Source organism: Stomoxys calcitrans, chromosome 5 (assembly GCF_963082655.1).
Source record: "Stomoxys calcitrans chromosome 5, idStoCalc2.1, whole genome shotgun sequence".
Classification (NCBI taxonomy): domain Eukaryota; kingdom Metazoa; phylum Arthropoda; class Insecta; order Diptera; family Muscidae; genus Stomoxys; species Stomoxys calcitrans.
The window spans coordinates 62,663,890-62,676,649 of NC_081556.1; the positions used below are offsets into that span (position 1 = coordinate 62,663,890).

Sequence of the window (12,760 nt, forward strand, 5' to 3'; positions counted from 1 at the left end):
AGGCCTTTACAGACTCACTAGACAATTTTAAGTCCATTTTGATACCACAGTAACGACAGACCAAAACTCTTCTGGGAACACTGGTTTTCCAAGCACACTACCAACTCGGCTAACGGGGCGCCCTGTTCACAAGGAAGTGGAGTAAGAGTAATTCAAACGAAGAGTAGAGTAAGGGGAATTGCAAAAGCGATCTTCCTAAAAGGACCAGAGATTTGCTGACGATTAACTTGAAAAACGTGAAACAGTTCGTCGCAACGCGATCCGGACTAAATGGTAGCAACGGGCAGAGGTTTACGGAAAGACTAACTTGGAAAACACGAAACATTTCGTCGCAACGCGATCCTTTATGCAAAATTGAAAAGTACTCTTTCGCTCCAAATTTTATCTTTTTAGTACCATTTCAAAATTTGTATTTTCCATCCCTGATGTGTTGGTCTTTCGAACGCCATGTTAACCATACAAAGACACTTTGCATGGTGACGGCCATATGGTCTTTTTATATGCCCCATCAGAACTTATTTAAAAATCACACGAACCAATCGAACAAAAACCATTAACCTCAATTTAATTCGATTAGAGTACACGTTTAAGTTGCTGCAATTAAGTAACATATACCAACCCAATTACCCTACACACCGACACACATAGACATTTTAAATGCAATTAAGAGTTTTTCCGCTTCTTCTTTTGCTTAAATTAAAAGAAACGATAAACACGTGAATGAATACTTAACACACACAAATGTGTATATTTGAATGACTCTTCAAATGGGTGACTATTTGTATGTGTGTGAGTGGACGTACATATATTCTTGTCATTTAATAAGTATGTGTACTTACAGTGAAGTGAGCGACGTGAGAAACTCAAAGGATCCTGGCATAACACAAGAAATTTGATTGTCGTATAGATTCCTGAAAGTAGTGCATAATATATTCATCAATATGGACGTAATTGGACTAATTGGGTACAAAATGAGCACTTACAGAGTTTTTAATTGATGCAGACCCAAGAACATTTTATTAGATACCTCTTTGATTTTGTTTTCCGCTAATTGTAGGTCCTGTATGTGCGAGGCACCCTCAAAAGCGTTCGCTTCGATACCAACAATCTGATTACGCCTTATATCCAATTTAACTAAATGTGGCAAACGACCAAAAAGGCCGTCCGATGTTATGCGTCCCAATTCGTTATCATTCAAAAGCCTAAAATGTACAATACATAGAAGGGAAACTACATCAGTAAGGGGATCGTTAAAAATAAAATGGTACTTCTTACAATTCGGTAGTGTGCAGTGGTATGTCGCGTGGAATTTCCTTAAGGTTGCGCCCAGAGCAATCCACCACGGTTCCGTCGCATTGGCATAAAGTTGGACAGTCAGTGTCCAAACGACATTCTCCAGAAAGTTTCATTCGCAGTTCGTCCCAGGAACCTACATATTGAAAGAAACAAACACAAAAGGCATCCACACGTACTCAGAATCAGATAATTAAGAATAAAAAAAAAATAGGTTTAACAGACATTCTCTACACATTTGGTGTATCGCATTGGAGAAAGAAAAATAGTATGGAGTAAACTTACACTTGAACTTCTCTTCTCGTAAAGTTTCAATCCGTCGACGATGCATCCGCTTGGGCGATTCACATCGAGCACCACTCGTTTCAATTGGGTTTTTGTGCAAGTAGTCGGCCAGCCATCTAAGATTACAATCACAAATAAAAGGATTCTTTGCCAAATGCCTGTGGATGAATAACGAGATGTTTATCAAGTTGAATGGCAAGTGTGGTCTACGGCAAATTCTTCGTTTGTCAAAGAAATATACAAAAAAAGAATACCAAATATATATATTTATACAACAAATTTGCTAATAATTGTAAAGCCTTTTGCTGGCAGTGTTTTTGCTGTTCTATACAGCAGACTCAGAACCAACCAACAACTAAAATGTTTATATCTTTCTATACACAGTACGACATTTGGATTTTTTTGCCGCCCTGATTTCCTTGCCAGCTGAATCTTATTGTGTGCTTATATTTGTCGTGTTTTAGTTTTGTTCAATCCAAGGATGGGTGCTATCAGACGACATTTATTTGTCATATCAAATGTCAAATTTAGCAATTCTGAAAATGTTAAACATAAAACTGTCTGATAAATATGAAACATTTAATATGTAAAACGGATGATATATTTAATAATATTTATTAAATATCTAATTTTTTATTACGAGGGCTGCTATATAAATTTCCGGCCTTATAATGAAAATTCGGGCGATGCTGACAATACCCACTCTATAAACAATTTTATCACTATTATTTACCAATTCTACCATATTTCGAGCAAATGTGTTCAAAATTGTAATAACATTAATTTATCAAAAATGTCAACAGCCAAAAGAGAATTATATATGCTAATGTCGTCACAATTGATTGATAAATTACCACATAATTGCAAATTACCCAAAGTTTGACGAACATGTATATGGGAGCTTTATCTACGCCTGAATCGACAAATGACCAAATTATTGCAAAATTAGTCCAAATCGGACGAACATATGTATTTGGGAACTATATCAATATCTGAACCGATTTCGGCCAAACTCCTTAGATATTGTGGTAGTTGTAGAGGAAAGCTTTTGCAAAATTTTGGGGAATTGGTCAATAAATGCTCTTGCAAAGGATCTAGAAGTGAAAATCGGACGACACATATATATGGGAGCTATATTGAAAACTGATCTGATTTCTGTGAAATTCGCCAGTAATATCGAAAAATAGGAGAAGTCTTCGTGCAAAATTTCGTGAGAATATGTAGATAAATGGAAGCTATATTCAAATGTGAACTGTTTTTTTTTCTGTACTAAATTTGAAGGCGATCGGACGAAAATTGCGATCTGTACTTTGTCCAAAAATTAACATCGGCAGACAAAGATACCCCAGGGAATTGTAAAGCGGACGAGCTTGCGAGACTAGGAACTACCCTACACATTCCAGGGATACTGGAATCTGTGGGTATGCCTCTAGCGACATGTAAGCTAAGTTTTCAGGACCAGGCCCGAAGGGCAACGAATGATAGATGGTCACAAGGAGGAGGCTGTGAACATTCCAAAACGATGTGGCCTAATCTGGACTTGAAGAGGTCTACCGCTTTGCTGTCATTGGCTAGAGCAGACGTCTCAGTCATTGTGTCCGTCATGACAGGTCACTGTCTAATCGGAAAACATGCTGACAGACTGAAGGTTGCTAGCAACGACTTTTGCATAAGCTGTGAGGACATCGAAGTAGAATAGACTATAGAACACCTTCTGTGTGTGTGTCCCTCACTAGCAGTCAGAGAGAGTTCCACCTTAGGTTCTCATTTCTTTGAGAACCAGTCTGAATTAGCGGATGGGAACATTCGCAAATTATTAGGCTTTTTAAAGCAATCTAGATGGTTCAACGATAGGAACTAGAAGGCATCTTTCTTCTTCTGTTCCTGTGGTATCACAATGGACGAAAACGTCAAGTGAGTCTGATGGCAGACTGCCACTTAACCTAACCTAACCTATCATGGGCAGACAGACGGACATAGCTAAATCCAGTAAGAAAGTGATTCTGAGTCGATCGCTATACTTGTGGGTGTATTAATTGGACTATCTTTCTTCCTTCTGGGTGTTATAAACAAATGCACTCAGTTATAACATCTTACACAGTAGTGGTGTAGGGTATAAAAAGGTTTTATTGTTTTTTAAAGTATCCTCCAGCATGAGTTATACACTTTTGCATGCGCTCGAACTAATTGTCGAAGCACTTTTCCACACCGATTAAGACACCTCCAAAACATGGTTATTGAACGCAACAGCATCTTCTGGCGACGAAAATCGTTGACCACGTGTCTTTTCTTAATTTGCGGCAATAAAAGAATTCATTGGGTGCCAAGTAGGGTTTTGAATTTCCCGGCATTTTACGATCCCGGTAAAACGGGAATAAAATTTTTTTCATTCTTTGGGACTTATTGTTCTTTTATTTCCATAAAAATAAAAACTAAACGGAAGTTGAAAATAAGCGTGTTAACGTATAAGGCAAAGGTTTTGGCCTCAAACATTATATTAATTCAAATTACCCTTGACTTTTCTAAAGAATTTTTTCTACGATTAATTTGAGCTTTTGATACTTGGAACAAAGACGACTTTAAAAACATTAAACGACTACTTGTTATAAATATGTGGGGATCAAGCATGAATAACGACAAAAAGACAGGCGTTTAGTTCGACTGCAGGAAATATTAGAAGAGAAAGGTCACCCCACACCCAAATTCATCGGCTGCCAACCATGTCACCATGTGCTGGATCGCGTTCTTCCCGTTGTCATGGATGATTAGCCCCAAAAATAGGTTTATTGGACGATAATGACAATATTGGACTCAAATGAAAGGTATTCGGGAGTAGATTACGAATATGGTCAGGAAAGAGGTATAGGCTTTACCCCAATGGTAAGACTAAAAAATAAAAGTCGACCGTTACAATATGGGACTCATATGAAAGGTTTTCAGGAGTATAGTACGAATTTTATAACAAAAATGGGTCCAAGTAACTGGCCCGCCCCGACCCTAAAATATGTTTATTGAACGATAATTACAGTATGGGACTCGAATGGAAGGTATTCGGGAGTAGATTACGAATATGGTCAGGAAGGAGGTATAGGCTTTATAATTTGTTGATATGGGAAGGGGGCAGGACCCTCCCCCGTTACCCCAAAATTACCACCCAAAATCAAAAGTGGATCGATAGGGACAATATGAAATCTATTGGGGTGTAGAATATTAATATGTTATTAAAAATTGGGTTCAAGTATCCAAGAGGTCGCCCAACTTCAAAAACTCTCCCAAACAGACATATTGGATATACATATCAATATAGGACTCGAATGAGGTCTAAGTGATTGACGGTCGCCCCACCCCCGATATGCCCCCCAAAAGGGGAATATTATTCGATCATAGCCTGATGCAACTCAAATAAAAGGCATTTGGGAGCAGATTACGAATATAACATTAAACTTTGTGTCCAAGAATCTAGGTGGTGCTTTGCCTCCTTAAACCATGGCAGATGGGGTGTGGCGCACAACTCTTATATAAACGCCCTCCACCAAACGGCTGTTTTATTAAACCAAACGGCTGTATAATACATTACACCGGTTATTAAATTTTTAATTTTATATAAATTTTCTTTTTTATTAAAAAGAACTAGAACAATTAAAATCCAATCAAATTATATATAAATTTCGAATTTCCAGAACAATGTGATAGAATTAAGTGTTTTGAGAAATTTTAAATAATTTTATCTTTAGAGTTTTTTTACCCTTTCTAAAAGTCTGTGTAGAGAGAAAATGTCATTGAAATAAAAAAAATGGCTTAGAGATTCCTTAGAGTTGCAAAGCCAGAACTTTTCATCTATTGATCGATACAAGATGTTCCATATATTTGTACAGAAGGACTTAGACTCCCAGTTACTCTTTGAGGACGAAGAATTAAACGATCGATAAAGTTTTGATATCATTGTACATTCGCTCTTAGAATAGCCCTATTTATTAAGTAAAGTGTCGCTAAAACAGTAAAAATGTTGCTCTCACGTTTTGCGCTAAATTCATTCGGTCTTGACCCTTCTATGAAAAAAATTGTGGGCCATATGTATATTACGCACTTGTCCTCAAAGGTAAAAATTTGGGTAGAAAGTTGTTTACGACTATTGCTTGGAATTCAAAAAAAAAAAACAAAAGGGATTGAATGCTCTGTTAAGACTGTCGGTAATAAAAACACCATAAAAATAATACATGCGCTTTTTTGTGGTGGGGTATACGGCGACTGTCAAAATGTAGTGTACAGAAGCATTTGACTCAAAGAAAGTAGTTCTTTTCGGAAACAAAGTTCTATTTAGCGATGCAAGTAAGTTTGAGGTTTTGGCCAGAAAAACTCTGAAAAGGATTTTATTCGTACACTTTACTTTGACGCTCAATGTAGTGTATATTAATACCAAAAATCGGTCAAATCCGATAATAAAAGGTTAATTATCTGGAGGCTCAAGAAGCTAAATCGGGGCCATATATTTTATTTTTAATGCTAAACTCCAGTTAAATCGGAGAAATCTTAAGGCTCATAGGGCCTCAAGAAGCCAAATCTAGAGGTTTTCGCAATATTCATATAGAAACCGATGTGACCCATTTGCAATCAATAATGACCTATATTAATAAAAAGTATATGTGCAAAATTTTAGGCGGATAGCTTTATTAAAACGTACGACTTTGATTTGATTTCCATAGACGGAAGGAATCGACTTGAGCTAGAGCTATTTCCATATATAAAATAAAGGTTGGCATGGGTAACACTTTCTTAAGAATATCTAAAGGAAAGGTCTTGATTCAACCACGCCATGGAGTTCCGTTTCCGAAAGACAGCATACAATTTTCATGACCAGGTTTTTTTAACTGCAGGCAAACTTCCCTTTAACGTAGCAGTTGTGTGCCGACGAAATGCTACGTTATAGAGAAACTGAGACAAATAGGGTTTCATTTGAAGTAAGTGCATAAATAAACACATATGTGTATTTGAGTAAACAGAAACTTGAATTTTTATTTGGCAGTGAAATATGAAGTGATTTGCAAACAGTGCTGTGTCTTCGATTCAAATTTATCAAGCCATCCCGAACTTGCAGCAAAATCAAAATATGCCGCAAATTCCATTGCATTTTCTCTGATTATTGGCCTTACAATATTCCTAATGCCACGCCCCTCAGTTGGTTCATGGCTGGTATTCTGTCAAATCTCCCCAAATGCCCCTGACATGCTGTCACTTGTCGCACCAATTTTCATAAGTTAGCTCGTTGTCCGATGTGTCCCGTTATGATACCGAAAGCTACACTGACCATCTTCTTAATTTCTTTCAGAAATAGCCGCGTCTTCTCACGATCCAGATATCCCCGTAGGATTTTCGTCATCCTACCGATCGTCTCCCTCTTCCACAGTCTTCGTCGATCACACCCTTAACACGGAATGCGTCGACCCTAAATGCTTCGGGCTAACCAATTTTTTTGACGGCAGTCCTCTGGCTTTCACTGGCAAATCATTATCATCCTCAGAGAAGGCGTTAAACTCCTTCTTATATTCCAACGCTGTTCGTGTTCTTACCGTTCTGGTTTTTATTGCCCTGATGGCCGGTTTACTGTCCGTAAAGATTCCGACGACTTCGACTTCCTCACATGAAGACCACACAACTTCAGGCATTCCGTGATAGCCAAGATCTCTGCCTGCAGGATCGCATTATAGTCAGGCGTTCGATTACAGATCTCAGTCCCTGAGTTCTCAATGTAGATCCCCAGGCCCATTCTGTCCTCTAGCTTTGCTCCATCTGTATAGCATGATCCCCCAGATGGCAATACCAGAGTTCCGTCAATCCAAGACTGTGCCTCTGGCTGCAGTGTCCCGCACTCGACTTCAAATGTCATCTCACGAATCCGATCGGAAACTTCTTCTAATCCACTCGTGTTTCCTATCGTCGCCTCTATTATACCACGACGGTATGACATGCTCCCATCTTCTATCTATATATGACAGCTATATTAAAACATAGACCGATTCGAACTATACTAAGCGCAGATGTTGGAAGTGATACCAAAACACTACGTGCAAAATTTCAGTCAAATTGGAAGAGAATGGCGCCCTCTAGAGGCTCAAGAAGTCAAGACCCAAGTCGGTTTATATGACAGCTATATCAAAACTTAGACCGATTTAAATTATACTAGGCACAGTTGTTGGAAGTGATACCGAAATACTACTTTCGACATTTCAGTCAAATCGGACGAGAATTGCGCCCTCTAAAGGCTCAAGAAGTCAGGACCCAAGATCGGTTTATATGGCAGCTATATTAAAACATGGACTGATTTGGCCCATTTACAATACAAACCAACCTACACTAATTAAAAGTATTTGTGCAAAATTTCAAGCGGCTAGCTTTACTCGTTCGAGAGTTAGCGTGCTTTAGACAGACAAACGGACGGACATGGATAGATGGACTTAAAATGACATGACGATCAAGAATATATATACATTGTGGGGTCTCAGGCGCATATTTCGAGGTGATACAAACAGAATGACGAAATTCGTATACCCCCATCCAATGGTGGAGGGTATAAAAAAACTTTATACTCTCTGAGTGTTATGCTAACGCAGGTAAAATAGAAAATAGCTTTGTAAAATCGTTTCAGAACAATAAAATATTGATGTTCTTCGTATGCAAAATATTGTCAAACAATCGATGCGACTTAGAAATATTTGTTCCCTCCAGTCTGGCGCCGTTTGGTGCAAGGTTTCATGTTTGTGGTATTGTAAATTGCGTTTTAATTCAACTAATGTTAAATTTAATAAATTATCACTTTCCGGGTTTACATCCACACACGATCGCAAATCTCCCCATACTGACTGTTGGCAGAATCAAGATATAAACAAACCAATAGAATCATTTTTTCGTGGAACAAATCGTCTTTTGCTTTTGGAGAAATTTGAACTTTTACGTAAAGAGCCATCCTCTACCACAGTCCATTAAAATTGTATCATAACCGAAGAAACGTAGCATCAAAATGTGGCATATCCACGACAAATGTTCAATGTTTATAGTAACTGTGCAACAGTAAAAATAAATACTTCCCCAAAAATAGTACTTACCCAATAAAGCCGATTTGGTTGTCGCAAAGATATTCCAGACGTTTCATCTTTTTGTCTGTGTGTCGAGCACACGACTCCAATGTTATTTTTCACTTTCTTTGCAACAGCAATACTTAATACTAAAACGTCGTACTAATTTCTAATACTTACAGTGTCTGAATGCTCTTCATCGCATCAAAAGTGCCATTTGCGAGGGTCTGAATGTTATTGTCGTACAAGGATAAAAGGCTGAGGCTGTGCAAATCGCGGAAGGCATCCTTGCGAATGCACGAGATTTCATTAGCATTTAGTAGCAGTAGTTGAAGCGATGAAAGACCTTTAAAAACACCCGAAGGCAAATCCTTTATTTTGTTGCCATATAAAACCCTAAAAATTAACAAAAATAGGGAAAAAGAAGAAAGGGAGGAAAAGTATTTTATTATAATGCATAATAGGTTCGGTTAAATTAGAATGCACCCCACTGTGGTACTACAGACTAAAGCCTCTGTTTGTAATCGATACCACAATCCCCTCACTAGTAATAGGACCAAAACTAAGAATACAGACAAACCCTCCGCTCCCATCGAATCCCCAACAAAAATACCCTTAATATCCGGCGTAGGCTGATCTGGGAAATATAAAGCAGGGTACTCTGTTTCTTTATCTTTATTTTTCAGAAACGTTTTCCAGTCCAAAAGACCTTTCATTCTAGTTCTATATTTGCCCGATCGACCCACATGTCTATTTGGGTTTTATTATGAGGTTGGGATGGGGAGTGGCTAAAGTGGCGATAGTTTAGATCGAATACTTCACTCGAGGATTGAGGCCAAGTGTGAAACTCGAATACCAAGGATGGAGGGAAAAATTTTATAATTGGGTAATTGGGGCTACACGAATGACACGAAGATAGGGAAGAGAACGGGTATAGGAGTCTACATTGTGGATTCAGAACCCATGCTCTTATTTCGCTTTCCTGCTCATAACACGGTTCCACAGCGATCACGGAATGTGCGATCATGTGCACTCGATCTGCAATTGCGAACGTGCTATCTGTAAGCATGTTCGAGAATTGCTAATACGTCAAAAATAATTAAGACGGTAAAGTCATAAAATCATAATGTTTCTTCTTTGAACTTTCCACGTGCATTCCAGTTTAGAAACTATTTTGGAATCTATCGATCGGTGTCGCACTCTCCCCTTCACCCCAATTTTCAAAAATACCAGATCTCGGAGATGGCTGGTGGGATTTTAGCAACATTTTGTTTGCGCTTTTATAATAAACCAAAAACTCAACTTTGGAATCCAAATTGGGGCGTGGTGGACCACCCCAACCCCAAACGGAATATATGAAAACGAAACGGATCTGTTATCTTTTTCCAGGGTGATTTGTCAGGGTTGCCACAACACCCCCGATCTGGAATATGTTCGAAAAACCGCAAAACCAAAAAAAAAAAAAATGTAAAGCGGTAAAGTTTAATTTGTTATCGGCTCTTCAATCGATACGATCTTGTAAATGCATTTTATGTGACATTCTTTTTTTGAACACCAAGTATACTTACAGTGTTGTTAATGATTTAAGACCACTTAAAGCATCGTGGGCTATTCTTGAGATATTGTTATTAGACAAGTCTATTCGTCTCAAACGTCGAAAATTCGCAAATGCTTTAGGGGGTAGTTCTGTGATAAAATTTTGTTCCAAACGTCTGAAATAGAATAAATGTGGCATTTATTAGTTTCATTGAATAAACTATTTGAAATGTTTGAATGCAACGTAACGAGTATAATGCATCTAGTTAGTTTATTATTCTGTTGCAACGGTAGGAACTTGAAGGCATCTTCCTTCTCCTGTTCCTGTAGATCACAATAGACAAAAACGTCTAAATGAGTCTGATGGCTGACTTCTACTTAATCCTAACCTAACCTACTAAAGGATCATTTTAAGATCTATAGGAAAGCTTTTCAAAAAAAAAAAACACATAAAACTCAGAAAAATTCATGAAATTTTTATTTGAATCGATAGTACGGTCCATATAATTTAACGTTTGACGATTAAGTCATGAAAATGTTGGCCGTGGCTGCCACTCAAAAGGCCCATCCGCTTAATCCAACATTTCGGCCGGTATCTCATGAATAAATGCTTCAATATTGTCTTCCATTGCGTCTATTGAAGCGGGCTTGTCTGTATAGACATGAGTTTTAACATAGCCCCACAAAATAGTCTAAAGGCGTTAAATAGCACGGCCCAGTAGGACAATTGTCCGGTACCGAACGTGAAATAAAATGTTCACCGAACTCACCTCGCTATAAGTCCATTGTTACGCATGCTGTGTGCCATGTGACACAGTCTTGTTGAAACCACATATCATGCAAGTCAAGCTCTTGCATTTTGGACAAAAAAAGAGTTGGATATCATCTCACAATAGTGCTCACCATTCACAGTTACTTTACGATTCGCATCATCTTTGAAGAAGTACGTACCAATAATGCCACCAGCTCTAAAACAGCACAAAATGCGACTTTTTATGGATGCATTGATAGCTCTTGCAATGCTTCTGGCTCATATTCACTCCAAAATCGAGTGAATTCTGCTTATTTACGTACCCATTGAGCCAAAAATGAGTTTCATCGCTGACAACGCATTTTGATAAAAAAAAATTCAATAATCTGCAAACGTTGTTTGTTTGTAAGACGATTCATGGTTAAATTATAGACCAAATTGAAGATGTTTAACAGTGAAACGAAGCACGAAACGTGCGTGAGCTGTTAAAACCAGTTTCGCCAAAAAGATAATAGCTAAAAAATCACCCTGTCCATACATTTATACATACCAAACTGTTTGGTAGAAAATAAAAACGACTCTATGTAAGGACAGATTGATACTACATTACATTAATTATATGGCTGTCTTCAGTATGTAGCATTGATGTTTTGATTGATGGCGCTTTTGAAGAAATACGAAGATGTAAGTGGTTATAGCTGTTCACCAGATTATGTGCAAAGTCTCAGGGCTCTTGAAGCACCGGGTCTTATTAGTTGGTCTTCACATTTAGTTCAGGTTACGAAAGACTCATTTATGGGATGATTTTCAAATTTATTTCTTATTTTGATAGTGCTTGATATAATATCTCTTAAGGTCTACAAGACATTAGACAAGTCCGGTATATTGTCATTTGCAAAAACCTTGTTAGATCAATTTTTTATTTGATTCGGATTGCTTATAGAATTTATTTTATTTTTCAGGCAAGATGGTCAATTCTTCAGCCAAACCATTTGCTGTTTACAAATCAAGATATGTGAAGAATTTAATTTTTGGCATTGTTTGGTCCAAAGAGGTAACTTTATCGTTTCTATAAGGAAAATTTTGCTTAAAACCTTATTTTTATACCCACCACCGAAGGATGGGGGTATATTCATTTTGTCATTCCGTTTGCAACACATCGAAATATCAATTTCCGACCCTAAAAATTATATATATTCTTGATCAGCGTTAAAAATCTAAGACGATCTAGACATGTCCGTCCGTCTGCCCGACTGCCTGTTGAAATCACGCTACAGTCTTTAAAAATAGAGATATTGAGCTGAAACTTTGCACAGATTCTTTTTTGTCCATAAGCAGGTTAAGTTCGAAGATGGGCTATATCGGACTATATCTTGATATAGTCCCCATATAGACCGATACGCCGATTAAGGGTCTTAGGCCAATAAAAGCCACATTTATTCTCCGATTTTGCTGAAATTTAGGACAGTGAGTTGTATTAGGCCCTTCGACAGTCTTCGTCAATTTGGCCCAGATCGGTTCAGATTTGGATATAGCTGCCATAAAGACCGATCCTCCGATTTAGGGTCTTAGACCCATAAAAGCCACATTTATTATCCATTTTCCTGAAATTTGAGACAGTGAGTTGTGTTAGGCCCTTTGACATCTTTCTTCAATTTGGCCCTGATCGGATCAGATTTGGAAATAGCTACCATATAGACCTATCCCTCGATTTAGGGTCTTAGGCCCATTATAGCCACATTTATTATCCGATTTTGCTGGAACTTGGGACAGTGAGTCCAGTTAAGCCACTCAACATTCTTCTTTAATTTGGCCCACATCGGTC

General features: G+C 37.9%; 1 protein-coding gene and 1 long non-coding RNA gene across 2 annotated transcripts in view; one reads left to right on the top strand and one right to left on the bottom strand.

Moving 5' to 3' along the window:
* The window catches only part of LOC106084355 (protein slit), a 197,782-nt gene that overhangs the window by 35,800 nt on the left and 149,222 nt on the right, over positions 1-12,760 (bottom strand). The window contains 6 exon segments of the mRNA XM_059370487.1: positions 840-911; positions 984-1,202; positions 1,276-1,429; positions 1,579-1,736; positions 8,829-9,044; positions 10,217-10,360. Of these exon segments, the coding sequence (XP_059226470.1) occupies positions 840-911; positions 984-1,202; positions 1,276-1,429; positions 1,579-1,736; positions 8,829-9,044; positions 10,217-10,360 (963 nt within the window).
* Positions 521-2,824, top strand: LOC106084356 (uncharacterized). Its single transcript, XR_001220801.2, has 3 exons — positions 521-789; positions 842-964; positions 1,058-2,824. It is a non-coding gene; the product is annotated as an uncharacterized LOC106084356 (long non-coding RNA).